Source organism: Neomonachus schauinslandi, chromosome 16, assembly GCF_002201575.2.
Source record: "Neomonachus schauinslandi chromosome 16, ASM220157v2, whole genome shotgun sequence".
NCBI lineage: Eukaryota > Metazoa > Chordata > Mammalia > Carnivora > Phocidae > Neomonachus > Neomonachus schauinslandi.
Genome location: NC_058418.1, coordinates 45,835,339 through 45,861,967, shown reverse-complemented (window position 1 = coordinate 45,861,967; position 26,629 = coordinate 45,835,339). Strand labels below are relative to the sequence as shown.

The 26,629-nt window shown below is 50.7% G+C and overlaps 1 protein-coding gene across 1 annotated transcript; it reads left to right on the top strand.

The window, feature by feature from the left end:
• CALB2 (calbindin 2) lies at positions 1 to 26,520 on the top strand. Its single transcript, XM_021703112.1, has 11 exons — positions 1 to 94; positions 11,440 to 11,516; positions 14,258 to 14,347; positions 16,404 to 16,484; positions 20,036 to 20,092; positions 20,693 to 20,770; positions 21,266 to 21,321; positions 21,635 to 21,674; positions 21,956 to 22,009; positions 22,591 to 22,662; positions 26,404 to 26,520. The coding sequence occupies exons 1-11, from the start codon at positions 1 to 3 to the stop codon at positions 26,518 to 26,520; spliced, it is 816 nt and encodes a 271-aa protein (XP_021558787.1).
• Positions 26,521 to 26,629: the final 109 nt, after the last annotated feature.

Below are 26,629 nucleotides of genomic sequence, written 5' to 3'. Positions count from 1 at the left end.
ATGGCTAGCCCGCAGCAGCAGCCCCCTTACCTGCACCTGGCCGAGCTGACGGCGTCCCAGTTCCTGGAAATCTGGAAGCACTTTGACGCAGACGGTCAGTAGATCTCTCAACTTCTGCGCCTGTTCGCCCCCAGGGAACCTGCGGTGGAGGGGAAGGGGACAGCGCTGATGCGGGCAGGCGTACGTTTGCCCCAGGGGGTGTTTGGGCCCCAAAGCCTGCTGAGGTCGGGGTCTGGAGTTTGGGAGACACCCGCGCTGCTCAGGTGACAACTGTCAGCAACTTTTCTTCTCTGACTTAGACGGCAGAGAGCCCACCAGCTTTTGCAGCCTCATTCTGGGCAAGTGGGAGCTTTCCCAGAGAGGAGGCCTGGGCGGGCAAGGCTCCCCATGACTCCCCCTGCCATCTTATCTTCCCTGCCTTTCTCTTCAAGGTAATGGCCTGCCTTCAGCTGCTGCAGCCACAGGTCTCAAAAGCCCACTCGCTTCTTTCTTGGGGTTCTCCTTTTGTTTAATACCAGCTTAGTCCGCCCCCCCCCCACTGTCCTGGAGGTTGGGGCGAGCTGGGGGATACTGAAGGGAAAGCCTGGGCCTCCCCAGACGAATTGGCTGGGAGCGAGAGTGGAGAGTGACCTAGGGGCCCTGAACATCCCTTGGGCTTCCTTTGCCCATTTCCCATCCTCCCTGGGCAAATGGGTCCCCTACACAGCAGCACTGGGTGTGGTGGGGGCCGGGTTGTGGGACCAGCCTGACATATTCCCTCATGGTGATAGTCCTGGGTGCTTTGGGGGACATCTCTGGGTGGAGGGAGGCACAATCCTAAATGCCTACCAAGACACTGACTCACCCAAAAATCGAGGGCCTGACTGAATGACCTTAGGAGGTGTCTCCCAGGGCTGGCATTCCAAGAGTCTATGATGGTCTGACTCAGGCATAAAGGGAGGCCCCCCTTTAGGAGCTTCTGATATCGCTAGAGATGTTTTCTCCACCCCTCCAAAAAAACTAAGTGATCGATTCCCTTCTCTGAGGTCCTGGCTGGGATGGGCATCCCAAATGTTCAGGCATCTCAGACCACTGGCAGGGTGGTGGCGTCGGGTGTTAATCCTGGGAGTGACAGTGAGGGGGATGGGAACCAGAGGGAGGATCAGGGGTGGCTCACTTAATTCTTTTTTTTTTTTTTTTTTAATTTTTTTTTTCACTTAATTCTTGCCTCCTCCTTTCCTCACTTCCGCAGGGCATGCAGGTGGCTAAACAGAGGCCCTCTGCCCAGAGTGCTTGGAGAGGCAAGGGTTAATGCCCAGTAAAGTTAATGAGTCAAGTTTTGTTCCCTTGGAGCCACCTGAGAAAGCTGGGTTGAGAGCCAGGCAGAGGACCAGGCAGGTAATACCCAGGTTGGGACAGTGATCTGCCTGTGAATTACTGAAGGAGGCGGGTAGATTGTTAAATCTGTAAAATGGGGACAAAGAGGGGTTGTACTTCCAATCCCCAGCTTGTGCCATAAAAGTGCCTTGGTGGAAAGGGCTGTAAGGTGCAGCCTCTTAGTATTCCAGATGACGTGCACATTCCCTAAGGATGCTTCTGCCAGTTCATCTGCACCAGAGACTTGCATGATTGAAGGAAAGTTACCAAGTGGCCAAGGTATAACCAGCCTCCTGCCAGATGAGTCAGCTATAATAAACAGAGGACTCCATAGTTTCTACATCCCCCCATCCTCGTGGGGACAACCAATAGCACTCTCAATAATCATGCAAACCCTTACATTTATCTGAGACCTCCAACTGTTCCAAACACAATCGCACCTTCTGGAGTCCCTGTGAGGCTGCTGGGCGAGGTGCTCCTTGTGCAGATGAGGACAGAGGCACGAGGGGCGAGTTCTCTGAGGCTGTATATAGTAAGGTAGTAGTGGGGCTGGTTCCTGGCCAGTGTTTATTCCCTGGTTTGGGGACGTGCGTTTGGGTTGGAAGAGGGGTTTTTCCATGACGATAGGTACCAGTTTCCCTCCCACTTGTCCACAGAAGAGCCTCTACCAACCCCATCCTCGGAGGTGATGAGCCATTCCTTTAATCTCAGAAAGGGGTTGTTTTGTTGGCTGGAGCAAAGCTAAGTTAGCACCAGACGAGGGAGTCCAACAAACACCCGCAAAGCCTCTGGCTCCCTCCTGCTCCCATGTGAAAGGGGAGCTCCGTGCTTGCTTCTTGGTTCCTTGTCTACCAGACACCCCATTGCCCTCTCCGGCCACTGCCTCAGGGAGGCCCCAAGGAGGAGCCCCAGACCTAACAGAGAAAGAAGACAAAGGGGCTCACAGTGCCAGAGATGGCACAGAGGTGATTTAGGAAAATGAGGATACAGCCAAACTGAAGTTCTACTGAAGGATCCAGAATTAGGCCGTGGACTGCCTTGCTCTGTAACTTCCCTACCCAAGCCCTCCCGCACACCCAAAGGCTGCTGGGGAGCTCACCCCTCTCCCCTGAGGCAATCCCTGCCCTATCTGGGCCTCCCCCTTACTAACTCTGGCTTCTGTGTTCATCATGGGTTTTTTTTCCTGCTACGGAGTCCCCCTGCCGCTTACAAACTTAAAGAGCTCTGGGAGGACTCCCCTTTGCAGCCCTCCAGGTCCCTGGAGCCCAGTTAGGCACAGCCCCTGGGGGAAGGAGCCACTGCCCCACTCCTCCTGGACCTTCTAGGAAACAAAGACAAGGCAACCCTAGGAGAAGCTGGATGCCAAAGCGAGTGGAGATGGGGCGGGGGGCTCTGACCCTAACTCAGCCCATTCCTAACCAGGAGGAAGCATCATTCCGGTGACTTTGCCCTAAGAGTTAGATTCTTTTCAAAATCCTCATCAGTCTTGTGGAAAAAGGAAGGAGTGGGTGTTTGGAGAGAGAGAAACTGGGACTCAAAGAGGCAAAGTTATTTTCACAAGATCACACGGCAAAGTGTGTGGGGGGGGCGCACCCAGGAATCCTATCTCCTAGTGCCCTGTTCCATCCCTGGATGCTCCCTCAGCGTGAAGCATCTGGGAGGGTTCAGATGTCATCTCTCAAAGGCAGAGGTAGAGAAGACAGTAGCCAAGCTCACGCTCTGACCCACATACCACCTCCATGCTCAGAGTGACCCTTACATGGCCCTCCATGTCTGAGTCCCTGTCCAGTGTAGCCTGGTCACTTCTTTGTCAGGAATGTCCTCACTCTGCAAGATCCAAGCAGCTACGGGATGCCCAGCTCGGAGCCCACACTCGCCTGTCCATGTGGTTCTGATCAGACGGGCCACCAGGTTCCTGTTCCACTGATGACCAGTAGGAATTTCCATGGAGAGCCAAGGTGTGGCTCAAAAGGGAAAAACACCTTAGCCTTGAGAAGCCACTGAAATCACAGGGACAAGATGGGTTCTCTCCCAGAGACTAGCAGACACCTGGATCCAAACAGGGAATGCCACTCACCCCCAGAATCTCTCTGACATAGATATACCCTTACGTGTGCAAAAAGTTAGATGAACAAAGGCATCTATTACCGAATTCTTGGGAATACTGAAAATTTGAAGGGAAATGTGCTTCACCAGGGAGGAGAAAAATGAATTATACCAATCTCTACAGGGGAATATTATGCAACCAAGCAGAGTGAGGTGGAGCTTTTCCATTGACGTGGGAAAATGTCCAAGATGTACTATTAAGATTTTTTGAATGGTAGCAGGACACTATTACTGTATGAACCCATTTTCATTATTCACGAAGCGCATATGCTGGAAGATATTTGAAAGATAGCACGTTATAGGGAATAGAAAATGGTGGTTCTCTCTACAGAGGGGATGAGGTAAAAATTAAAAGGCATTTGCTTTAACTAAGTTAATTTCCAGAGTGTTTGAAAATTTTATAAGAGCTTATGTTTCTTGGGTGAATCTGCAAGACAGTAAAGATGTAAAAAGATATATATCTGCAGGTGTGGGCATCTGCCCAGACTTCTGGGCATTTGCCTGCCTCCAGATGGCCCTGGTGACGCGGGGGGTTCTCAAAGCCTCTTGCAGGGAGTGAGCCTTGTTCCCCATCCGTGGGGGCCCCGAGGCCTTTGAAAATTATTGACAGGAAGGCCCTGCCCTGTCTTCCCTCCGCTGTCCTCCTACCCCCGATGGTAATAACAGAAGCGTCCCCCCAAGCCATGCACCACCAACACCCATCAGACCCGAGCACCCAGGCAGGCCTCCCAGAGCTTCACAGCCAAGTGTGCCTGCAGGGAGAGGGGAGGAGAGCGAAGCCATAGGGCTTCTCCAAGGTGGAGAGGTCTGGGCAGCTTGCACTGGGATACTAAGTGGAGGCTCTTGGAACAGTAAAAAAAAGACTTGCCCAAACACGGTTCCAGAATACCTGGTATATATTAAGTATTTACACAAACACTATAACACGTACAAGGTAGTATTACTGTGCTATTCCTAAAATGATTATAGGACTCCTAAAAACCATCACTTCTTGGCACAAGAAAGTCAGAGGGATCTGGTGTGGGGAGCCGAGGCCAGAGCTGTCTTTTAACCTTGTCCGCCAATCTCTGTGGGGTCTGTGTGTCTCATCTGGGACAGCAAGGGATGGGCTTGAGGGTCGTGATGGCAGGATGTGGGGTTCTTTGGGAGCAGCCTCCTGTCCCACCCAGGGTAAGCCCTAGGAATCAGTCCCGCACTCCGCTTTCACCCCTAAACCCCCAAATGCTTTGCTAACAGTGCCCTTTGGTGTGTCTGCAGCGTGCTGGGTGGCCCTGCGCTGGTGGCCTCTGTGGGCGCCCTGGGCCCCGCAGCATGCCCCTGGGGATGATTGCACCAGCCAGGGAGGCGCTGTGTCTGTGAGGAGCTGGGGCTCCCCAGGGAGGCAGCCCGGGACAAGTTTTCACAAACAAGACAGCTTGAGCCCGCCTCGCCAGGGGCAGCCACCAGCCCAGAGAGCCTGCGTCCCTGCCCGCTCACCATGGTTATTCCCCTCCAGACTTAAGTGGCTGTCCTGGCTGAAGCCCTGAGGGAGGTTTCCAGGGCTAAGAAGACCCTTCAGGGAAATCTCTTCCAACACCTGGGGAGCCTGAATTACTAGAGCAGGTGTGAAGCTCTTCGAAAATAGTGCCTCTCCTGGCAGCTCTCCGGGCCCGTGGCGTGCCATGCCCTCCTTGGCCCAGCTGGGCCCATCTGGGCCCTCTGGCCTCGCCTGGCCCTCCCCCCACTCCTCCTTGGCTCTCTGCTGTCCAATCTGCCCTAGCCTTCTGGCCTCCCCCAAGCCTGGGAACCGGCCCAGTGTTCGGCTGCCAGATGTCCACAGGCTCAGAGGACCCAGCCCAGCTCCAGAACCACTGTTCCAGAAGCAGCATGGCCCAGAAACACAGACTAAAAGTCAGATCTGAACGTTCTGTGTTTTTTCAGCCCTGGAAGCCACTCGGAGAAGAGTGTGCAGGAGTGCACGCGTGTGTGTACGTGTGCGCGCGCCCATCTGACCGACAGAGAAGCCACAACAAATGTAGGTGTGGGCGGAGGTCGTCCCCGGGATGAACAGTACACACGCTGTAGGCTGTGACTAATCTCTTTCCCCCTCAAACTCCTCCTCTCCAGCATCCTCACCTGTCTGCTTACCTAGCTGGGTCCTGCGATGAGAGCAGATGAGGTAGGGAGGGGGGCGCTCCTTGTAAATGGTGCGCACCCCAGAAAGTAATATTAATATCAGGGCAGAATTGGAGGAAGCCAATTTCTGGCCCCAGCGGGTGGGGTTTGACTGTCCTGAGGGGTGCTCAGGCTTCGAGGGTAGAGGGCTATTTGCCTTTCCATAAACCTGAACTCCGGATAGACAACCAGGTGGCTTGGTCTCAGGAACACTTTCTTAACGAGGAAGTCTGAAACTTGGCATCTCCTGTCCTGGATTTCTCTAACCTGTGCCTCACGGGGAAACACGGACCGATGGGTGCTGCTGAGGCTAGGCCCATAGTTCTCAAACTTGAATGTGTAGGAGGCCTTGTGAAAACACAGATTTCGGGGTCTCACTCCCAGCGCTTCTGCCTCAGGAGTTCTTGGGTAAGGTCTGGGATTCTGCACTTCTAACAAGCTCCCAGGTAATTCCAATGCTGTTGTTCCACAGACCCCACTTGCAACAGCAAGCCCTTATCCTCCAGACCTGCTAAATTAGACTCTCCACTTTAATAAGATCCCCAGGTAATTCTTGCATCCCTTAACACTTGAGACTCACCATAAAAAGGTCCTTAACCCCGACTGCACGTTAGAATCACCAAGAGAGCTTTGAAAACAGGCCCACAAGAAGTCCCCACCCCATCAATTAAATCAGAAGCTTTAGGGGTGAGGCCCAGACAATGGTATTGTTTTAAAAGCTTCCCAGGTGACTCTAATAGACAGCCTGGCCTGAAAACCAGTACTCTCTACAATGAGCTGAGGAGTTTAAAGCCATGGACTGGTTCAGAGGACAGAGGTTAAAAAATGATGCTTTCCATTCATGTGAGATTTTACATTTTCCAGAATGCTCTCGCAATAATACCTTGTGTGACTCTCACAACAGCTCTATAAAGCAGAAAAGGCATAAACAGTTATACCCATTTTAGAGATCAAGAAATGGAGGCTCAGAGAGATTGACTTGCTCGACGTCACATGGACACAGAGCTGGTGGCAGAATTATACCTCTTACTCAGGTTTCTCTTACCTGTTCAACTCTTAGAAAAATCTGTACACACGAATCTCAGTGAGAAACAAGTAGGCCTCTTTCCAACGGGGGGCAGAGCATCCTTTGGTCAAGGCTTTCCAGGTGTCTGTGATCAGCTTAATTGTAAAGAAGTGTTGTCTCACTTTCTTTTTTTAAAGATTTTTTTGGTTATCCGAGACAGAGAGAGAGAGCGCATGCGCGCAGGCACGAGGGGTCGGGGAGGAGCAGAGCGAGAGGGATGAGGAGACTTCCCACTGAGCAGGAAGGAGCTAGACAAGGTGCTCGATCGGAGGACCCTGATATCCTGACCTGAGCCAAAATCAGACACTCAGCTGAGCCACCCAGGTGCCCCCAAGTACTGTTGTCTCAGTTTCAACTGGGGGAAACTGAGGCACAGTGGTGGTAAAGAATAGTAGCAAGAGTACAATAAGGGAAGATGCAGGGCCCCTGACTCCCACCCAGCCCCCTCTTCCTAATGTTCTCAGGATGTGGTTTGATAGGAAGGTAAGGAGTGGCGGTTGCTATGGTAACCACATTCATATCAATGCCCGTCCACAGGAGATTTGCTTGGTGGCCAGTCGCCCCAAAGCCCTGATACAAGGGTCTAGAAAAAGCAATCCATTTGTCTTGTGCTGAAGTCTGCCCTGGAGGGATGTAGGTCAACCCACCCTCCACCCCAGCCGGGGATAGCAGCTGCCTGCGGGGGTGGATGGGGGTTGCCCTGAGGGAGACCAAGTGGCAAAGGCCTTTCTCCCCAGTGAGGAGGTTGCCCCTTCTGGGCCCTGCAGCCCCTGCCTCCCTATCCGATCTCTGCCCCTCTCCCTCCGCCTTCAGCTGGTAGATCCTGGTAGTTCTTGTTTGGCTGCTTTGCCCCACTAGACCATGAATGCTCCTGGGGAATAAGCCCATATCTAGGACTTGTCTATAGCTCCCTGACCACCGGGGACAAAGTCGAACTGTTGTTTACTTGCAACGGTATAGGTTTGTTGAATTGAGCCACCTTTTCTCTCTTTGTTGGGGGCACGGAGAGGAAGTGGTGGTGGGATTCCCAGAAGGTTGCTCAGGCTGTGCAAGGTGGGTCCGGGGAGGGGACCTCTACCGTGGCACTCTCCTGGCTCCTCCCCGCTGCCTCCGCTGTTATTCTTCCCTTTCTCTTCCTCTGCCCAGTAGCTGGGGCTTCTCAGAGAGGCCTTCCCTGCCCTCCCCATCAAGTAGCCCTGGCAGCCCGTCTCCGTTCTATTACATCATCTTTCCTTTTCCTTGCTGTTTGTCTGCCCCTGCCCCATCCCCACCCCATTAGAACAAAGCCCCATCCTGGCAGACCCCGTCTAGCTCACTTTTACACACCTGGTGCCTAGCACACAGCAGGCACAAAGCGGATGCTCAAGAAATATTGAATGAATGAATGAGTGAATGAATGAATAAAACCTAGGTCAGGAATTAGGATACTCCAGTTCTGGTCCTGCCTTGCTGTGTGTCCCTGAACAGATTGCTTACCTTCTCTGTGCCTCAAGTTTCTTTGTCACAAGAAGAGGATTCTATTCTGCCCTGTTATGATCCTGTGTGTCTGGAAGGAGTGTGACAACTTGGAAGACGGGAGCTCGATCTTGCACATTGTCATACCCCCCCCATGGCAACCTACACAGGGCCTTACACATAGTGAGGTTTCAAATTATCTCCCGAAGCAAAGAAAGAAGCAAATATGCTTTGAAAAATTAAAAGTGTTGTATCCTGATGTTCACAAGTGTCCATGTCTCCTGCTGGGCAAGGCACTGGCTGACTGGTTCTGGAGGTTATTAAACCACCATAAAACCTTTCCAGAACAAGAATAAACATAAGTACATTTATTCTTTGTAAGTTTCAGAGAAACCCCAAGGAAAAAGTGGATCCCACAGGTCTGTACTTCTCTTACTTTTTTTTTTTTAAGATTTTATTTATTTGACAGAGAGAGAGACAGCGAGAGAGGGAACACAAGCAGGGGGAGTGGGAGAGGGAGAAGCAGGCTTCCTGCTGAGCAGGGAGCCCGACGCGGGGCTCAATCCCAGGACCCTGGGACCATGACCTGAGCCGAAGGCAGACGCTTAACAACTGAGCCACCCAGGCGCCCCTGTACTTTTCTTCTTCCCGTTCATATTGCTCAATGGGACATGGCTCAGCGCTGGCCGCACCTGCTTTGGCCTCTTCCTGCACCCCAAATCTTCTCGGCCTAAAGCAAGCGGCCCAAGATCAAGGTGTTCCCCAGCCTGGGCAGCCCGCAGAAACACCAGTCGTGGTGGTAATGACCACTGGCATTTTGGAGGCTTACTGTGGGCCAGCACGTTCCATGTGTTTTTACCCCCATGGGGGTCTTCACTGCCATACATAGGAGGAAGGCACCGTCATTATCCCTGTTTTATAGGTGAGGAAACAGGTCTGGAGAGGTGGCATCCCAGAGCAAACCAGTGAGTAATAGAGGCAGAACAAGAAGTGGGTGTGGGTACTTCTGCAAGAAGTGTGGGTAACCCGCCCGCACCCCCCTCCATAGCAGGGCCGGCTCTCAGGATGGTGAGGCGTGCCGGTCAGAGCTGAAACCCATCCTTCCAGATCACTGCAGAGACTGATGAGGAAGAGAAAAAGTACTTGTTCCTTCAACTCGGAGGCATCAGCAGCTAGACTGCCTTTTGCCTAGAAAACCCTTGGCCTTGCCTCTCACGCCCCCTCTCCAGCTGGCCTCACGGGCCATTAGACATACGCTCGCGAAATTCCAACTGTCCCAAGAACGATGACCACTCTATGCCAGGGGAAAAAAGGGAGCTCAAGTCCCCTTCCCCCACCCCCTAAATACAATCACATCTTTTCCCTGCAGACAAAACTACATCATTTATCTCCCGGGATCCTCCATGCATGTTTAGTGTAGCATCTTTTCCACTAGGGGGCGCCTCCACGGTTATTTATTGGGAATTGAAAATTCTCAGGGGATGCCAGCAGGGGAGAGGGTGGGAAGAACCCCCACCCCCACCCCCACCCCACCCCATCCCACCCCCAAGGGCCAGGATAATATTCCTTTTTTATTTTCTTTGTTTCGTTTGAAATTCCATCTGCCCTTGAAGAAAGCTACCAGGTGACTATTCTTTATAGGAACCTTGCTCAATCGTTTTACATCAGATTTGAAACTTTAGGCCAGTGGTTTCCTAACTTGCTGCACATGGAAATCACCTGGGGAGCTTTACAAAAAAAAAATCATGATGCTTAGTTCACACCCCAAACCAATTACATCAGCATGTCTGGGGGTGGGAGCCAGACATCCATTTTTTTTTTAACGATCCCAGGAGATTCCAGTTTGGGGGAGTGTGAGTAGCACTGTCTTTGGCCTGTCTGATTTCCCACCCAGAAATGCCTCCCCTCAATCACAGCAGGGACTAGTGACCTTGGCCATGGGCTCAGCTCACCCAGTCTCTAGGCCTTCTGGGTTCAAGACTTGAGAACCTAAAGGGCCTCTCACCACTTATGTGCTCTTCAGAGTCAGGTGCTGACCTTGGGGCCCGGTCCTGATCTTTGCACTTTTCACCCCGACTCGTTCCATCTTTTCCTCAGATTCTGGTCACTGAACTGGAATAAGAGCCACATTGACAGTCCCCTCATAATGGGGGGCTTGGTGGGCTCTACACACAAGTGTCAAAACTCACTTTGCAGCTGACACGGGTTAAATGACTTTTCCAAAGTCCTACAGGCGGTGAGTGAGCAGAACAGGGTTTTACTCTGTGTCCACAAACCTCATGGCCTCCTCTCTTCATGGCCCTGCAGCGGATCGCCTCCCCTCTGCATAATCCTGGTGACCAACACTCTCGGGTGGCCCCAGCCCAAAGGACAGACACTCCGCCTTTCTTTCTTTTCTAGCTCCCCAGAGCTGCTGTAACAAAGTACCACCGACTGGGTGGCTTAAAACAACAGAGGGTTTTTTCTCTTACCGTTCTGGAGGCTGGAAGTCCAAAACTAAGGTGTGGGCAGCATGCTTCCTTCTGGAGGCTATCGGGGACAGTCCTTCTGTGCCTCTCTCCGAGCTCCTAGTGGTTGCCAGCGAAGCATGGCACTCCTTAGCTTGGAGATACATCACTCCAGTCTTGGTCCCTGTCTTTACATAGTCTTCTTCCCTGTGTGTCTCTATGTGTCTCCACATGGCCTTCCTATAAGGACACAAGTCATTGGATTAGGGTCTACCCTAATCTACCATGGCCTCATCTTAACTAATTATAATTACCCTATTTCCAAGTGAGGTCACATTCTGAGATTCTAGGTGGGCATGGGTTTGGGGGAGTGAAGGGGTCACTCTTCAACGCAGTATACCCTCCCACCCCAGAGACCCAAATTCTGTCTCGGCCTCATTCACTCCTGTGACCAGGGCCTGCCACCTGCTGACAAGCCCAGATGCTGATGACCTGTTGTCGCCTGGTGGATTCTCACTCCTGCTGCTTGCCCAGCCAGTTGCAGACAGTTCCGGCTCGGCCCACTTCTACCAGCTTGGCCCAGATGCCGGTCCCTCCCACCGTTCTCTGACTACTGAAAGTATACCTCAAAGACACGTGGTTACTAATCTTGCAGCTGTACAGTTGAGAGCAGGATCTGCATCCCTAACGCTGCACAGTCCGAGGCCAACCCAGACACCTGCTTGTTGACCAGGGAGGAGTTCTCCATGAAGCCCCTGACTTCCCCATCCCCTCACCAACCCCCCATCAGTCTTACTATTCAGCTCTGAGGTCAGTTGCTTTCTTTTTTTTTTTTTTTCTTTGCTTTCTTCACAGGAAATGGGTACATTGAAGGTAAAGAGCTAGAAAACTTTTTCCAAGAGCTGGAGAAGGCAAGAAAAGGCTCTGGCATGGTAAGCCCAGTACTCTGTCCCATTGTTTGATTTTTCTATCATCCTGATCGCGGCTTTGGTCAACATTGTCTGTCCCCAAGTTATGCATCTCCTAAGCCAGCCTGACATCTCTGGTCTTGACTTCCAAGTTTTTATTTGTAAGGATTTTTTTCAGTTGGAATAATCCCTTAAAAAGAGAACCTTCCTGCAATATCTTTGGGTGTCTGGGATTGAGGAGTGTTCATGAATGGATACCAGGGGTTACTGAACCCTCCCAAAACTGCAAAGCTTTGTGTCTGTGTATATGTGTATAAAAGCTTTTTTTTTTTTTTTTTTTGAGCTAAGGAATAGTCCAGAGCCTAAGATTCTCAGGGGGGTCCTGACTCAATTGTATGCCTCAGGGGTTTGAAGTGTCTTTATTCTAGACTGAAGTTTTTCAGCCTCAGCACTACTGACAGGGCTGGATAATTCTTCGTCGTGGGGGGGCTGTCCTGTGCATTGTAGGATACATAACAGCATCACTGGGACTCCCCATGAGATGCCAGGAGCATCCCCTTGAAGTTGTGACAATCAAAAATGTCTCGAGAAATCACCAAATGTCCCCTGTGGGGGGCACAGAATAATCCCCACCGGAGAACTACTGTTCTAGACTAACAGAATCTGGAATCCTCAGCAAGGACCTAGATGAACACAGGATTGCTCCAAACCAGCATCTGAACCACATAGTACAGACTGGCCTCATTTGTGGTGGTGTCAGACTGCCTTTCTCAGCCTGCCTGAAGCGACTCCAAATCACGTCCCAGCCCCTTCAGGGCAGGGTCATTGTGGGGCCTGTAGTCATGAGCTGGCACTATGAAATTCACTAAAGCCTTGGGAGGACTGTCTGAAATACTGAAAAGCTGAGGTAATTGGAGCTAGTTGGGATTCCCACGTCTAGTTCTCAAAGATACACAGTCAGACCCATTACCACCCCCAGCTCCCGCTGGTCCTTTGGGGGTCTCCCCACTCTCCCCAGCTGCATGTCTGCTGGCCAGTCTGCTGCTTCTTAGCAAGTCTTCATGGGGCAGTTTGGGAGATGAGTCACAAATCCACCGGTAAGCTCCTGGTCCAGAGCCCAGCAGAGTGCCCCAGCGAGGGGAGGTCCGTCCATGGGCTTAGGCGATGGTGATGATTCATGGGTTTATCAACTGTCCCCCTATGACCCCTCATTACTAGGATAAAGAAGCCTGCATCGGGGCGCCTGGGTGGCTCAGTTGTTGGGCGTCTGCCTTTGGCTCAGGTCATGATCCCAGGGTCCTGGGATCGAGCCCCACATCGGGCTCCCTGCTCCACGGGCACCCTGCTTCTCCCTCTCCTGCTCCCGCTGCTTGTGTTCCCTCTCTCTCTGTGTCAAGTAAAAACTTAAAAAAAAAAAAAAAAAAGAAGAAGCCTGCATCACAGAAAACCCAGGCTTCAAAACTGATTCTGGGATCCTGGGGTAGGCGGAGGAATGGGTTTTGATGAAGTGCTTCTAGTCTGAAATCTTAGTCACTCCCTTCCTCAGATGGCTTCAGGGGTGACTCTCAAGTCTGTCAACAACCATCTCAACTGACACCATCTGGGACTGGTGTTCAGAGCAGCTGTTATAGGGCAGAAGGAATATTGGCCTTGGAAGCAGGTACCACGAGTTCCAATTCTAGCTACACTGGCTGGTCACCTCGGGAGAAGACCCTTCACTTCAGCCTGCATTGAAGTGTAGAAGGGACAGGCGACTCACCTCACTGGGGCTGCTGTGAAAGCTAAACCGGCTGACTCCATCTGTGATAGGGGCCTAGGAACATTCCATGCACACTTATAAATGTAAGGCAATAAATACTGATGAATAAATCGTGGCAAATTAAAGCCGGTTCCCAGGTAGAAAGCAGTAGAAGGGTATACAGAAAAGACTCTAACCTGAAGAATGGGTAGAATTCTCCTGGGCCCAATCTGAGGAAGCCCCCAACCCACCCAGAAGTCATCAGAGAAGTCAAGAAGAGGCCTCAGCTGCTCAAGCAGAGTGACCATTGGTGAGGGATGAGGAAGAGCCCGTTAATGCAAAGAATTATTCAGCAGCACCCAAAACAGGCTAAGATTGGAGAATTTTGGAGAGCCTTATATTTAAGGTAGGCAGTGATGGGCTAAAGGAGATTTTGAAGTTGTCTGTCTTTGGAGTAGTCACAATAATCTAAAGGATAATTGAAATTACCCCTTAGCTTTATGAAGACTTTCTCCTCACCTTCCTCCTGGCATAAAATCAGGGTGAAAAATGTCATGAATTGCCTTTAAACCTGAGAGAAGAAAATGTGCGATTTACCTTGCTCTAGGGTAGTGCTAGTATATTCCTTGTGGAATAAGTTGGCTTGTATGAGAAGTTGCCTTGGTAAAATGTTGGGGCCTCAGTTCTCAAATCTGAGTGATGGGAATAAGTCCTCGTCCTTCTGATACAGCTGTGGTTTAATCCTGTCTCAAAGGCAGAGGGTATGTTTGATTGCATGAATTGCATGGGGGTGGGGTATATGTCCTCATGTGACCGAGCCTCAAAGGAGAGATCGCTTGGGCTTGGAGGGATCTTGGGAAGGAGAAGAGTGCAGCTCTGACCACTCAGAGCATCGGCCCGGCCTGGTTCCGTGCCTGCAGATTTGGGGCACAGAATGATTCGCGCCACTACCACACCAAGCAGGTGAGAGATCCGTGGTTCCCATGGGGCCCAGCGGCCCAGTTAGCCCCCCTCTGTCTTTCCTCAGATGTCAAAGAGTGACAACTTTGGGGAGAAGATGAAGGAGTTCATGCAGAAGTATGACAAGAACTCGGACGGCAAAATCGAAATGGCTGAGGTGAGTCCTACCATCCTGGCTAAGAGCTACTCCGCCAAGCACAGGTGTCCTTCTGGGCCTCTAAATGGGGGGTGGTCTGGAAGCCCCCATGCCACCTCCAGCACTTAGGCTGACCAATGAGAACAGGCGGGACTTTTTCTGTGCCTCACGAGGAAAGAAGCAACAAACATTGGCCTAAGACAGGTCTAAGACGTGCTCTCATGGTCCCAGCAGCTACTGCAAATGGGTGAGGATCCCAGCTTAAGAGAGGAAGGAGCATGACAGCTGGAGAACAAGAGAGTTCGTGCCCCACCGAAAGGCATCCAAAGGCAACAGTTTTAATTACTTAATTTTTAAACATCTAATTTACATATATAGCACGTATCATATATATATAATATACACACATGTTTATGTTTGCATAAATACATATTGCTAAAACAGAAATAGAGGCATATTAAAAATTTAAAGAGTGTATTTGAGCAAAAATTGATTCGAATGGGGCAGTGCCAAACCCGAGATGGCTAGGAAAACTCCACCAGCAGTAGCTGGGGAAAGATTCTCATAGAGAAGAGGAGGGAGCAGAGTAAGGAAATTATTTGATTGGCTAGAGCTTAAGTGGCTGCATTATTTGGGAGCACCTTGTCGGCTGTTCGGTTTCAGTTTGGGTTTGCTCACAGAGGCTACTAAGGCGTTAAGCCCACCTCCGTTTAATGGCTTCCTTGTTTAATTAAACAACTTATGTACACACACACACACACACACACACAGTACATAGGCATGTGTGTGCCAGCCTAACCAAATGCCTGTGGCCATCAGTTTGTGATGTGTGGTCCAGGGCTCAGGCATAATGGTGGCAGCACAGGAATGAGGGCATAGATGTCTAAGCTGCAAGTCTCAGAAAATCCTGACTCAAATGGGCTTAAACCAGGGGTCACCAGACTCTTTTCTGGAAAGATCCAGATGATGGTAAATGTTTTAGGATTTGGAGGCCATATAGTTTCTGTCACAATTCTTTCAACTCTGCCACTGCGACACAAAAGCAGCCATAGACAGTATGTAATGAATGGGCATGGCCACGTTCCAAGACAAGTTCATTTACAGAAACAGGCATTGGGCCAGATTTGGCTCATGGCCCATTGTTTACCTACTCCTGGCTTAAACCATGAGAGGCTCCTAATGAGACCAGCCGTGGGAAGGGTTGGCTCCAGATGAAGGAGGCCAGGCCCCCAGCCCTGCTTCTCCGCAGCTCTCTGCCCCCCAAAATAGCTTCATCCTCAGGCTGGGCTACTGTTTCAGCCATCACATCCGGATGCACCCACGTTCAGATGCAGGAAGGATCCATCTCATTTGGCCCCTCCTGGGAGCAAGGAAACCTTTCCCAGGAGTACTTTTAGCAGACCTCCCCTCACATCTCATTGGCCAGAACTAGGTCACATGCCTGCTCATAAGCCAATCCCTGGCAAGGGAAACAGGATTGGCACATTTAGCTGACTCAGACCTATCAGGATTTGCCTGTGACCAAGGAAGCTGGGAGCAAAGTATGTCCGGGACAGCCAGCTGTGTTTGCTGAACTAGGGTATTTTTGCACTGTCTAAAAAATCAGATTTGTTGAGGGATAATTTACATACAATAAGCTGCATTGATTGGAAGAGCCAAGTTCTGGGAGTTTAGACGTTGTGCACAGCCATGTAATTACCACCGCGATCAAGATACAGCATTTCCATCACCGTTAAAAATCCCAAGCAACCACCCATCTCAGATTCGTTTGCATTTTTTAGAATTTTATATAGATGGAATCATCTATTAAGTATTCTTTTGAAGACGGGATACTTGCATTTTTAAAGTGGCACCACTGTCTGTCCCTCAAGCTGCTCACACCTAAGATGTGGGGCGACCCAGATACACTTCTCAGAACATCCTTCTTCCCTTTTGAAGGGCTGTTCTCAGGAAGAAAAGCAAAATGCAGCTCCCACGCTACTTTGCCGCTGGCCATTCACCATCCTCCCTCCAGGAAAGTCTGCTCTGCTCCCTGGCAGGGCCCTCTAATGTCTCTGTCGCTCTCTGGCCCCCACAGCTGGCGCAGATCCTGCCAACGGAGGAGAACTTCCTTCTGTGCTTTAGGCAGCACGTGGGCTCCAGCACCGAGTTTATGGAGGTGAGGCCAAGGCGCTGCCTTTCTCCCATGTTCAGAGCCAGGCCCACCCCAATGCCTGGTAGTGGTCCCCTGGGCGATGCTAAACCCCTTAGAACTCCATGACTCAGAGCATGGTCCCTGGACCAATGCCATCAGCATCACTATCACCTGGGTGCGTGTGAGAAACGCAGAGTCCCTGATCCACGCAGAAATCTACATTTCAGCAAGATCCCCAAATGTTATGTGCACGTCAAAGCGTGCAGGATACAGTGAGAAGTAAATGTGGGCAAGTACATTTGGGAGATGCCATGTACACACTTACCTCCCCTTCGGGAATTGGTCATGGACATTTGCATCTTACAGTCTCTGAGAAATCCTGCAGTGAAGAGATCTGTTTCACGTCATTTGGCTTCCAGATCTCACGTACTGTGTTCTCAATAACATTAGTGTCCCTTGAAGTCAGGGCTCCAAGGAGCATGTGTGGGGAGCATGGATTTATGCGCCATCCCAAAGCTGAAAAAGCTCCGGTGGGGGGCGGGGGGATTCCAGTTTGCAGTATCTTCCAGTTCTGATTCTTAACTGTGGTCTACAGGTCAGTGCCCCCCTTTAAAATAGATCTGTGCAACAGACATTCTTTGAAATCCTCAAGTGAAATAGACCATCCAAACTCACATATTTTTTTTTTAGTAATAGTCAAGGATAGATGAAACCATGTGAAATCACTAATATTTGACCATTTTTTATTTATAAATATTGGAAATTCCATATGACTCAACCAAATACATGACTAATCCTGATACCCAGCAAAGTACCAATTATTTCTTGATATTTTTCTGGACTCTGCACCCTCGCTGTTCAATATATGTGTCCCTCGGAGGAAAACTTAACCGATACCCCCCACACACTGTCTGCTCTGATAATGACTGGCCTTCAACTTGACTTGAGTTGCCATTCCTCATGTTAAATCCATGTCCAGACACCGGTAATCCCCTCTCCGTGATTTACTGCCTAAAGCTAATAGTTAGCCCAGAAACCCACATGGCATGGAGTTCCCTACATGGGTAGAAAGTTGGTTAGAAAGAACTGATTCTCAGGGCAGAAAAGTCATTTTTTAAGCGGCAGCTTGCCTGAGCATCAGATATGGATTTAATTTTATGGTGCTTTAAAGGATTTTCTCCGGGCTTTTCAAGATGGCAAGATTCCATAAGCTGGTCATTGACATTCTGGATTCTGTTCTTAGTCCTTCTCTTGCCTGTCTTGCGGGGGTGGGGGGCAGGGGGTGTGGGGAAGGTCTGCATCTCCTTGTCAGAGTACTGCTTTTGTGAGAGTCGATTTTTCTGTCTGTAGAAAAGGGAGCGTTATGCCTGATGGCTCCCTCCCTGATGGGCAGGGAGGCAGCCAAAAATTGGCCTCTATCCCACCTCTGATCTGGAAAATGGGGATGACAATAGTTTGCGGTGGGGGGGGGCTGGAAATGCTTAAAGAGAAGCAAAAAATACCTTTCTCTGTCTCTGTCCCCCTCTCTCAAAGTCATTAGTGGTTTCTCTCTGTGTCGTTGACATGATTCCATATTCTTATCTGTCTTTATCCTTTCATCTACAGTATAACTGCTGAGCCAACACCCCCAACCGAGTTTCCCGAGACCCCACCATCCCACAGCACCACCCCCCTGGGGTTGGCCATTTGTTCCATTTTTATCAGCTGGAAACATGAATTGGTCCCTGTGCCTCCCTGAAAGGCTAGCTCCGTCCCACTGCTAAGCACAACATTGTAATTTCTAATTTTAGCGATGCCTCAGGATTTCTTTGAGATTTCACAAAGCCCAGGTCCCTTGAACTCTTTTCCTTGAATGGGAAGAGAATGACCCACTGATGGAGAAGCACAAAGTGCTGGCGGGAAGAGAAGTGAGCAGGGAGTGTCTGGGGGGTGGGGGCGGGGCCAGGGAGGGAGGGAGGTCAGACCCGCTGGGAGGATCTCTCCCAAAAGAAAAGCAAAAAGCAAAGCGATGCTTTGCTCTGAGTGGACTGGGGTCCCTTCAGGTTACCCTCCTTCTTTAAAAAAAAGATTTTATTTATTTATTTGTCAGAGAGAGAGAGAGAGAGGGAACACAAGCAGGGGGTGCGGCAGAGGAAGAGGGAGAAGCAGACTCCCCACTGAGCATGGAGCCCAATGCAGGACTCAATCCCAAGACCCTGGGATCATGACCTGAGCCAAAGGCAGATGCTCAACCAACTGAGCCACCCAGGCACACCCAGGTTACCCTCCTTTTAGGCAACTTAGGGGGTATCTGCCTTTTTTCCCAGTCAAGACTCAGATGAACTAAATTCTAAGGCACTAAGTACATGCAGTTCGTTGGTGAAGTCATATTTGTAAATGTGCACATATTAGTACTTTCTCAAGGGCAGGTTTTCTGGGCACAGGAAGGAATATTTGGATGGAACCAGTGCATTTTTCCCCCAGAGAAAAGACAGTCCCCTGATCAAATACCATCTATCCAAGTTGTCTGTGGTATACATCTACCCTTTTGCTGGGATTTGCTCATGTCTCGTAACTTTTTAAAAAATAAGGATCCAAAAAAAAAAGTACTACCAAATTTCCTGAGCCACCACAATCCCATGAGAATTACACGGCCTTGCTTGCTGGTATGGAAAAAAGATCCTCGGATATCTATAAATTCAGCCTCCAGACAATAAAAGGGAGACATGACATGGAGAAAGGAGGGGACGCAGGGAATCCAAGCTTGGCAAAATAATTAGTGCTTGCTGATTCTCAGTAAACCAGGCATCACCCGTGTGCAGTGTGCGCTTCGGAGCTGAGGGACAAGAGAGGAAAAGTCAAGGGAAGAAGCCTTGAAAGGCACCAACATAGATCAAAGATCTGCGGAAATGGGGCCCTTTGGATTGAGCAGGGAGAGGGGTGGTTTCTTAAAAAAATAGAGAAAGGAACGCTTTTTATCACAAAGATGGGGAGTCGCCCTGGGATAGCCTAAACAAGCTGATGACACTACCAATTCTGCTCCCCTTCAGACGTGGATGCCGTGTGCACCATGATGGAGGAATGGACGAGGGAGTACAGTGACGAGGAACCAAAGCCTATGTCTGCCCCTTCCAGAAGGTTCTAACCCTTGGCCCTGGCCCTACTCAGAGAATGAGAAACCTCCAGAGCAGTAAAAGAACATGCTGTATACCCACAGCAAAAATCGGATCCACCAGATCCTAGTGCTAGAAGTTGCTTGGCAAGCACCTTAGAAAACCATAACCCTGTCCAAAAAAAGAAAAGAAAACCATAACCCTAGTTACAAAATGATCCAAAAAGAGACCCAGGCCAGTTAGAGTAGGGAGACATCATCCCAGCAGGTTTTTTTTTTCCTTCTCTGTGTGACCTGGGCCAAGACACTTGCCCCCATTTCTTCATCTTTGACATGGAAGGGACTGGGCTAGACCATCTCCATGCCCCCATTCCCCGGTAATATTCTTGAACATCAAGACCCAACCTGGTCCATTAAAGGGAATTGGAAGGAGGCCTATAGATGTTGACAGGTCTTTGCAAATAGGTTGGCGTTCCCATTGCAGGCTTGGCGGAAGTATGACACAGACAGAAGTGGCTACATTGAAGCCAACGAGCTCAAGGTAGGATGAGCCTTGGGGAGGGTATGGAAGGCACAGAGAATGGGACTGAGGCCAGAGCGGTGGTAGGTTTAAGGAACCCGGGGAGGGAGGAGATGTTGGGTGAGGAACATGGGTTTATGGTCTGCTCAGGAACAATTAAGCCCAGCTCTGAATCGGTGGACATGTTCAGGACGGCCATGTGAATGAGTAACATGGAGCCGCAGGGCCAGGGAGTTGGACTGGACTACACTCCTTCGCACATCAGTGCCCAGGACAGGCACCTTCAAGGCAATTCCAGCAGATTGGCCTCCTGGCCTGTACATCTACCCCACCATTCCTCTGGAACTAGGCATCCCCAGGCACTGCTTAGCCCTGTGTCCTGGGCTCTCTGAGGTGCCAGAGCCAGTTTCCACCACCTCTCTTAGGGGCTGAAGTTGTATCCAGGAGCTACCTCCAGGCCTTCATGGTCATTCCCCAAGCGTTAGGAATTAGGGAATTAGGAGGGATGTAAGTCATACAAATGGTAGACCTCGGAAAACAACGTTGACTGAAGGAACAAGTACAAGTACAAGGGAGGGGCTGACTGAGTCAAGAGCTCTGAAGAGACCTTTTGTGTTCTAGGGATTTCTGTCTGACCTGCTGAAGAAGGCGAACCGGCCATATGATGAACCCAAGCTGCAAGAATACACCCAAACCATAGTGAGTGGGCAAAAGTGTCCCTCCCCCCTCCAGAGGCACAGAACCCGGGCCCCAAGCCAGCGGGATTCTGGGTCTCCAGGGTCTTTTGTTGGCTGAGTCTTCAGGCCCCGGTGAGGTGACTCCCAGTGGCAGCTGACAAAAGGGATGCTGGGTCTCTGGCCCCACACCCCCTCTGTCTGAGATCCTCACTGAGCTAAGAGAGACTGGGAGCATCTGTTTCCATGACAACCTCCCCAGCTCTGGGAGAGGATGGGCTTGGAGAAGGTGGGCCTTTGCTGCTGGCCGGCCATGCTTCTGGGGCCCTCACCCCGAGAAAGGGAGAGAGGATCAGGGACCCATTTAGACCATGCTGGTCTCTGGCATCCAGGTGACCTCAGAGGGGGCAGAGCACACCCACCCATCTCCCTTTCTCTTCAGTACAAGGGGATGGCAGGTCAGGGTCCCCCAGGAGAGGTCAAAGCAAATCACCCAGGCACCTCTGTCTGTCCCCAACAGCTACGGATGTTCGACTTGAACGGGGATGGCAAGCTGGGCCTCTCGGAGATGTCCCGGTAAGTGCCTGAGCCCACCCCAGGGTCACTTTTCCTAGGACCTCTGAAGACCGTTCCTGCCACCCTCCCTGGCTCGAAGACCAATCGGTGGGGGGAAAGTGACGGGTCAGGTGTCATGAAGCTCAAGACCAAGCTAGAGAGAGTGTCAGCACCTCAGTGTGTCCACCTCCCTCCTTGTAGAACTTGCCACAAGTTCCTCTGTGCTCAGAGACGGTTTCCAGAATTGCGGGTGCTGCCTCCACATCCCCCCACGTCCCCGTTTTTCTGGCCTCTGCCCTGTCTCCTAAGCTCTGCTCTAACACTTCCTTTCCAGACTCTTGCCTGTACAGGAAAACTTCCTGCTTAAATTTCAGGTAAAAGAGCCTCTGCTTTTCTTCACTTCCTCCCTTCCCTCATCCCCACGCACTTCACTCTGCCACCCTCCTGTCCGCCCTCCAGCACACAGGTGCGCACAGGTGCGTGCACACGCTCGCTCACACACACGCAGGCACACGTGCTCGCTCACTTGTACACACGTGCATACACGCACACATACATGTGCACGCACAGACACATGCACACGCATGCACATGCACACGCATGCACATGCACACACCCAGGCTTTTGCTTCTCTTTAATACCTCGGGCCTTACAGGGCATGAAGCTGACCTCAGAGGAGTTCAAAGCGATCTTCACATTTTACGACAAGGTAAGAGGGAGGACAGCGTGGGAGGGAAAAGCAGAGGCCCCATCAGCAGGGGAGCCCCCAGCCACATGGCTCCGCTTTGTCCTTCGGAGTAAGGAGGAGCTCAGTACTGCTCCCTCACCGCCAGCTCATAATTTCACATCGGAGCCAAGTGTTTTGCTAGGAAGTTGGGAGGGAGAGGACCCCCTTACCGCCCGTCACCCCTTCCTTTGCTGCCCCCACCTGTGTGACTCCAATAGTCTCCCTTATAACCGAAGCATGGGGGGTAAGCTTTAAATAGCCCCTATGTTCATCCTGACATCTTAGGGAGTTAGCTAAATGCTTCTGGAACCTCATTTATATTTTCAATGCAAATGAAAAACACTGGGACGCACATTTGCCCTGAAGCGTCCCGTTCCTGCCTCAGCTGGGGAAGTCAGCAGTTAGGTGTTATTTTAACACTGCACGGTGTGAACACTTGCAGAGTAGAGGGAAGGTCAGACTCTGCAGGCTCCCTGGGATGAGTTGGGGGAATCGGGAGGCCAGGTCAGGGGTGATGGGGCCTGATTCTAGAGCTCTGTGCTGCCCCTGCTCCCCACCACCAGGACGGCAGCGGCTACATCGATGAGAATGAGCTGGATGCCCTCCTGAAGGACCTGTATGAGAAAAACAAGAAGGTAAGCAACTGAGCCCTGAGGCCTAGGGAGGTGGCCCCGGGGCAGGAGAGAGGCTCCTGAGGGAGGGGGGAAAGGAACATGGGGTGCATTTTGCTCTCCTCTGATCACCCATAACTAGGCAGCGCAGTTTGGGGGCTGTTGTTTTGTTTCTGGTTGGATGCTTGGTTGATTGGCTGATGTTTCTTTTAATTGCAGTAAAATACACTTAGCACAAAGTTGACCATCTTAACCATTTTTTGAGCGTACACTTCAGCAGTATTCAATACATCCCTGTTGTTGTGCAGCCATCACCACCACGACGTCCAGAACACTCTTCCTCTTGCAAAACTGAAACTCTTGGTCCAGTAAACAACCACTCTCCATTCCCCCGGTCCCCGGCCCCCAGCCGCTCTAGGCACCTCCGAAACAGTGGCATCCAGGGCTTGTCTTTCTGTGATGGGCCTACCTCGCTGAGCATAATGTCCTCTGGGTTCACCCATGTTGTAGCAATGCCGACGTCCTCCTTTTTTAAGGCCGAGTAATATTCCAGTGTTCGTGTCCACCACCTTTTATCTGTTCATCCCTCAACAGCTCCTCGGGGGTGTTCCCCCTGTTGGCTCTCTGGAGTGATACGACGGTGAAGCACTGAGAGCCTGACCGCCACCAGAAAAGACTTTTCCCACAAGGAGAGATTTGGGAGAACCTCTGAAACTAATAATATGTTATATGTTAATTAACTGAATTTAAATTTTTTTTTAAAAAGGAGAGATTTGGGAAAGAAGGGGCCGGTGGGGGGTGAAGATCTTTCTCTCTGCCTCTCCCCCCAGCCTGTGCATGCATGCTCTCTCCCTCTCTCTCTCTCTCTTAAATGAACGGATAAAATCTTAAAAAAAATAAAAAATAAAAAATAAATGCAGGGTCTGGAGGTGGGCAAGAGGCTAAGATGAGCCACGGAAGCATTTGTTCCCCTCAAAGAAAAGGCAAAAGACAGAGAACCGAACTATTACTTTCCCTGGTTGGCGTTGCTTCCAGGATAGACCGCAGGCATGGGCGGGCTCATCAGGAGGCCAGGGTCGGGGGCGGCAGGGGGACCAGGAGCCCACTGCTGTCTTTGCAGCCGCCTTCCTTCACCTCCTGGAAAATGCCTTTCTCTGAGCAAATGGTTTTGCTGTTTTCTTTAATGAGATGATGAACACTCCATACTTCCTCGCGTTGTCTAACCACCTTGGCTGCCAGGCACAAGCTAAATTTACTGCTCAGTTTCAGGGGACAAAATTCACTGCAGCCCCTGAGTCTGTCTCCCCTTCCAGCTGCTTGCTTTCTGACCACTTCATCTTTGTCCTGAATATCATTCTTCATTTCTTTCATCCCGCATTTATTTTTTTTTGTTACATACAAGTACTTTTTGAAAGAGGCAGAAAATTAATTACAAGTAAGCACATACTTCTTAGGAAGAAGGAGGTCTTCACCAGGTATCTGAACTCAGCAGACTCTTTCCTGGCACCAAACTCTAGGAGAAAATTATTTATGCGCCCTTAATGTGTCCAAGGAGTGTTGGGCATCTTAGTGGAAAATATCTTTAACTGTAATTGTATTAACGAGGCATCATTATTTTCCATATGGCCCTGCTCAACACCTGAGGTTGTTCGACCCTGAAGGCAAGCATTAAATCTTGGGAGTGACCTGAATTTTCTGCTCATCACCTGACTAGGCTCTTTCTTTTTTTTTTTTTTAAAGATTTTATTTATTTGTGAGAGAGAGACAAAGAGAGTACAAGTGGGGCGGTGGCGGGGGGTGGACAGGCAGAGGGAGAAGCAGACTCCCTGATGAGCTAGGAGCCTGACATTGGGCTCGATCCCAGAACCCCCGGGATCATGACCTGAGCTGAAGGCAGAGGCTTAACCCAACTGAGCCACGCAGGCGCCCCTAGGTTCTTTCCTAATTACCACGAAATACAACTCCTGTGGCCACACAGGTTCACTCGAGATGTGGAAACAAAAACAGTCAGGTGTTGGGGCTAGGAAGCAACTCGGAAGGGTGTGGAGAACAAGGATATTAATAGAGTTGTTTACCTGCGAGTCTTCCACCTGTACCAAGCTCAGGATGTAGCCGTGGGGTATGGAGAGCCTGAACCAGGAGAGGGAGCCAGGGGACTGGGACAGCAGCACCCGTGCTGGGAAGGGAGCGGCCGGCCGTTTTTTGTGAACCCCCATGGCAGATGCACATGCCGTTTGGATGGTGCGAGGTCTGTGATACGGATTCTGAGCTGATTCATGTTTGAGGCTCCTGAGGGACAGGCTGGTGAGATCAAACCTCAATATTTCTCACTACTCCTGAGGCCACTGCAGCTCAGTAAAGCCTTCCTCAGCTTCAAGCAGAACTTCTAGACATAGAAAGTGAGCAGCCCTCTCCCTTCATGCTGCTAAGATTCTTGATGCCACATTGAGTCGGGGCGGGTGGTTCTCCAGCTCTGGGTTGATATATGGGGTCCCCTCCCTGGCTCCTAATTTGAATGGTAGATAGTATTACAACTAGGTGATATTTCCAGGGACTTCCCAACTTCAGGGAAGATGCTCCCCAAAGTTAGCGACGCTCACATAGTGCTTCCAGGGTGTGTGGTGGCACAAAACCCGGAATCAGTAACATGGGGGGATGTCCTGAGACACAGTAAAGGACTGACCTCTGAGCAAGAGGTGACTGAGGGCAGGTGAGCCAGGCAGAGAATTAGATAGACTTCGGGACTCAGGAAACTAAGGATATTTGTGGCTGTAGAGTTGGTCCAGTCCTTTAACAAATACCATAGTTTTTATGCTTCAGATTTTTCATTAGCTGAAAGGAGATAAAGACCATCACCCTGAAAGGGGTGGTGGAAGGAAGGGAGGGAGGGAGGGAGGAAGATCTGCCAACAATTTCAAGACAAGAAGAGAGGAGGGAAGGAGCGGGGGAGGGAGGGAGTGTGTGAGCAAGGGAGAGAGGAAGGGAGACAAAAAGATAGTATAAGTGATGGATGGCTTTGCTGTATTTCAGACCTATTGGTTATTTGTATCCAAATCAATTATTGTAAAGCATGTATTCAACACAAGGCATATTAGGTACTGATGTTCTGTTTAATGTTGGCCTCCATTTTACATGAGACAGTGGCCATATGTCTGTGGGTCACCTGTCCTCATGGCCTCTGAAGGGCCACAAAAGCCACTGAAACAATAAGTAGGCAGGTAGGCCTTGCTGCTGGGGAGGCAGGAGTTAGGATTCCTTCTTTAAATGGGTGAAGTTGAGGAAAGTATGGTCCTTGGGGTGGGCAGGCAAGACCAGGGAGCTTCCCCTGTGTTCTCTTCCTCACCTTCAAGGACCCATGAGGAGTACGGGAGGCCCAGGGAGCCGGGGACTTGATACAAGTCATGCAGAGATAGGGACTAGCCGATTTTGGAGGGCACACTGTGTCAGGGGCTGTGCTAGGCATTGTTCGAGTTCATCCCCTCAGCTAACCATCCTAACACCTCAGTGAGGCAGACCTTGTTAATGTACCCATTTTACAGATGAGGCAGCTGAGCTGAAAGTCAGAAAAGATGAATACTTTCCCCAAAGCAATGCAGCCAGTAAGAGAGAGAGGGTTTAATGCAGGGCTTTCTGACTCCAAAGCCCATGGTTGCTGGGATGGGGAGAAGAGAAAGGTTCTGGCGGATGTGTTTGTGAATGAGCAGATGGGACCCTCCGCTGGAGCCATCCAGTGAGGGGCTCTTACTCTCTCCCTGTGTCTCCTAGGAAATGAATATCCAACAGCTCACCACCTACAGAAAGAGCGTCATGTCCTTGGCTGAAGCGGGGAAGCTCTACCGCAAGGACCTGGAGATTGTCCTCTGCAGCGAGCCCCCCATGTAAAGGGGGGCCAGGGGCTGTTTCTCCGCCTCCCCCAAACCCTGCCCCCGCTGCCCTGCCACTTCTCCCCGGACCCCGAGATCGTGAGCGCTCCTCCTCCGCCCCCGCCACC

Coding starts and splice junctions, on each gene's coding strand:
- CALB2 (XM_021703112.1), top strand. CDS start 1: ATGGCTAGCCCGCAGCAGCAGCCCCCTTACCTGCACCTGGCCGAGCTG. Junction 16,485..20,035: donor CCAGCACCGAGTTTATGGAG/GTGAGGCCAAGG, acceptor TTCCCATTGCAG/GCTTGGCGGAAGTATGACAC. Junction 20,093..20,692: donor TTGAAGCCAACGAGCTCAAG/GTAGGATGAGCC, acceptor TTTGTGTTCTAG/GGATTTCTGTCTGACCTGCT.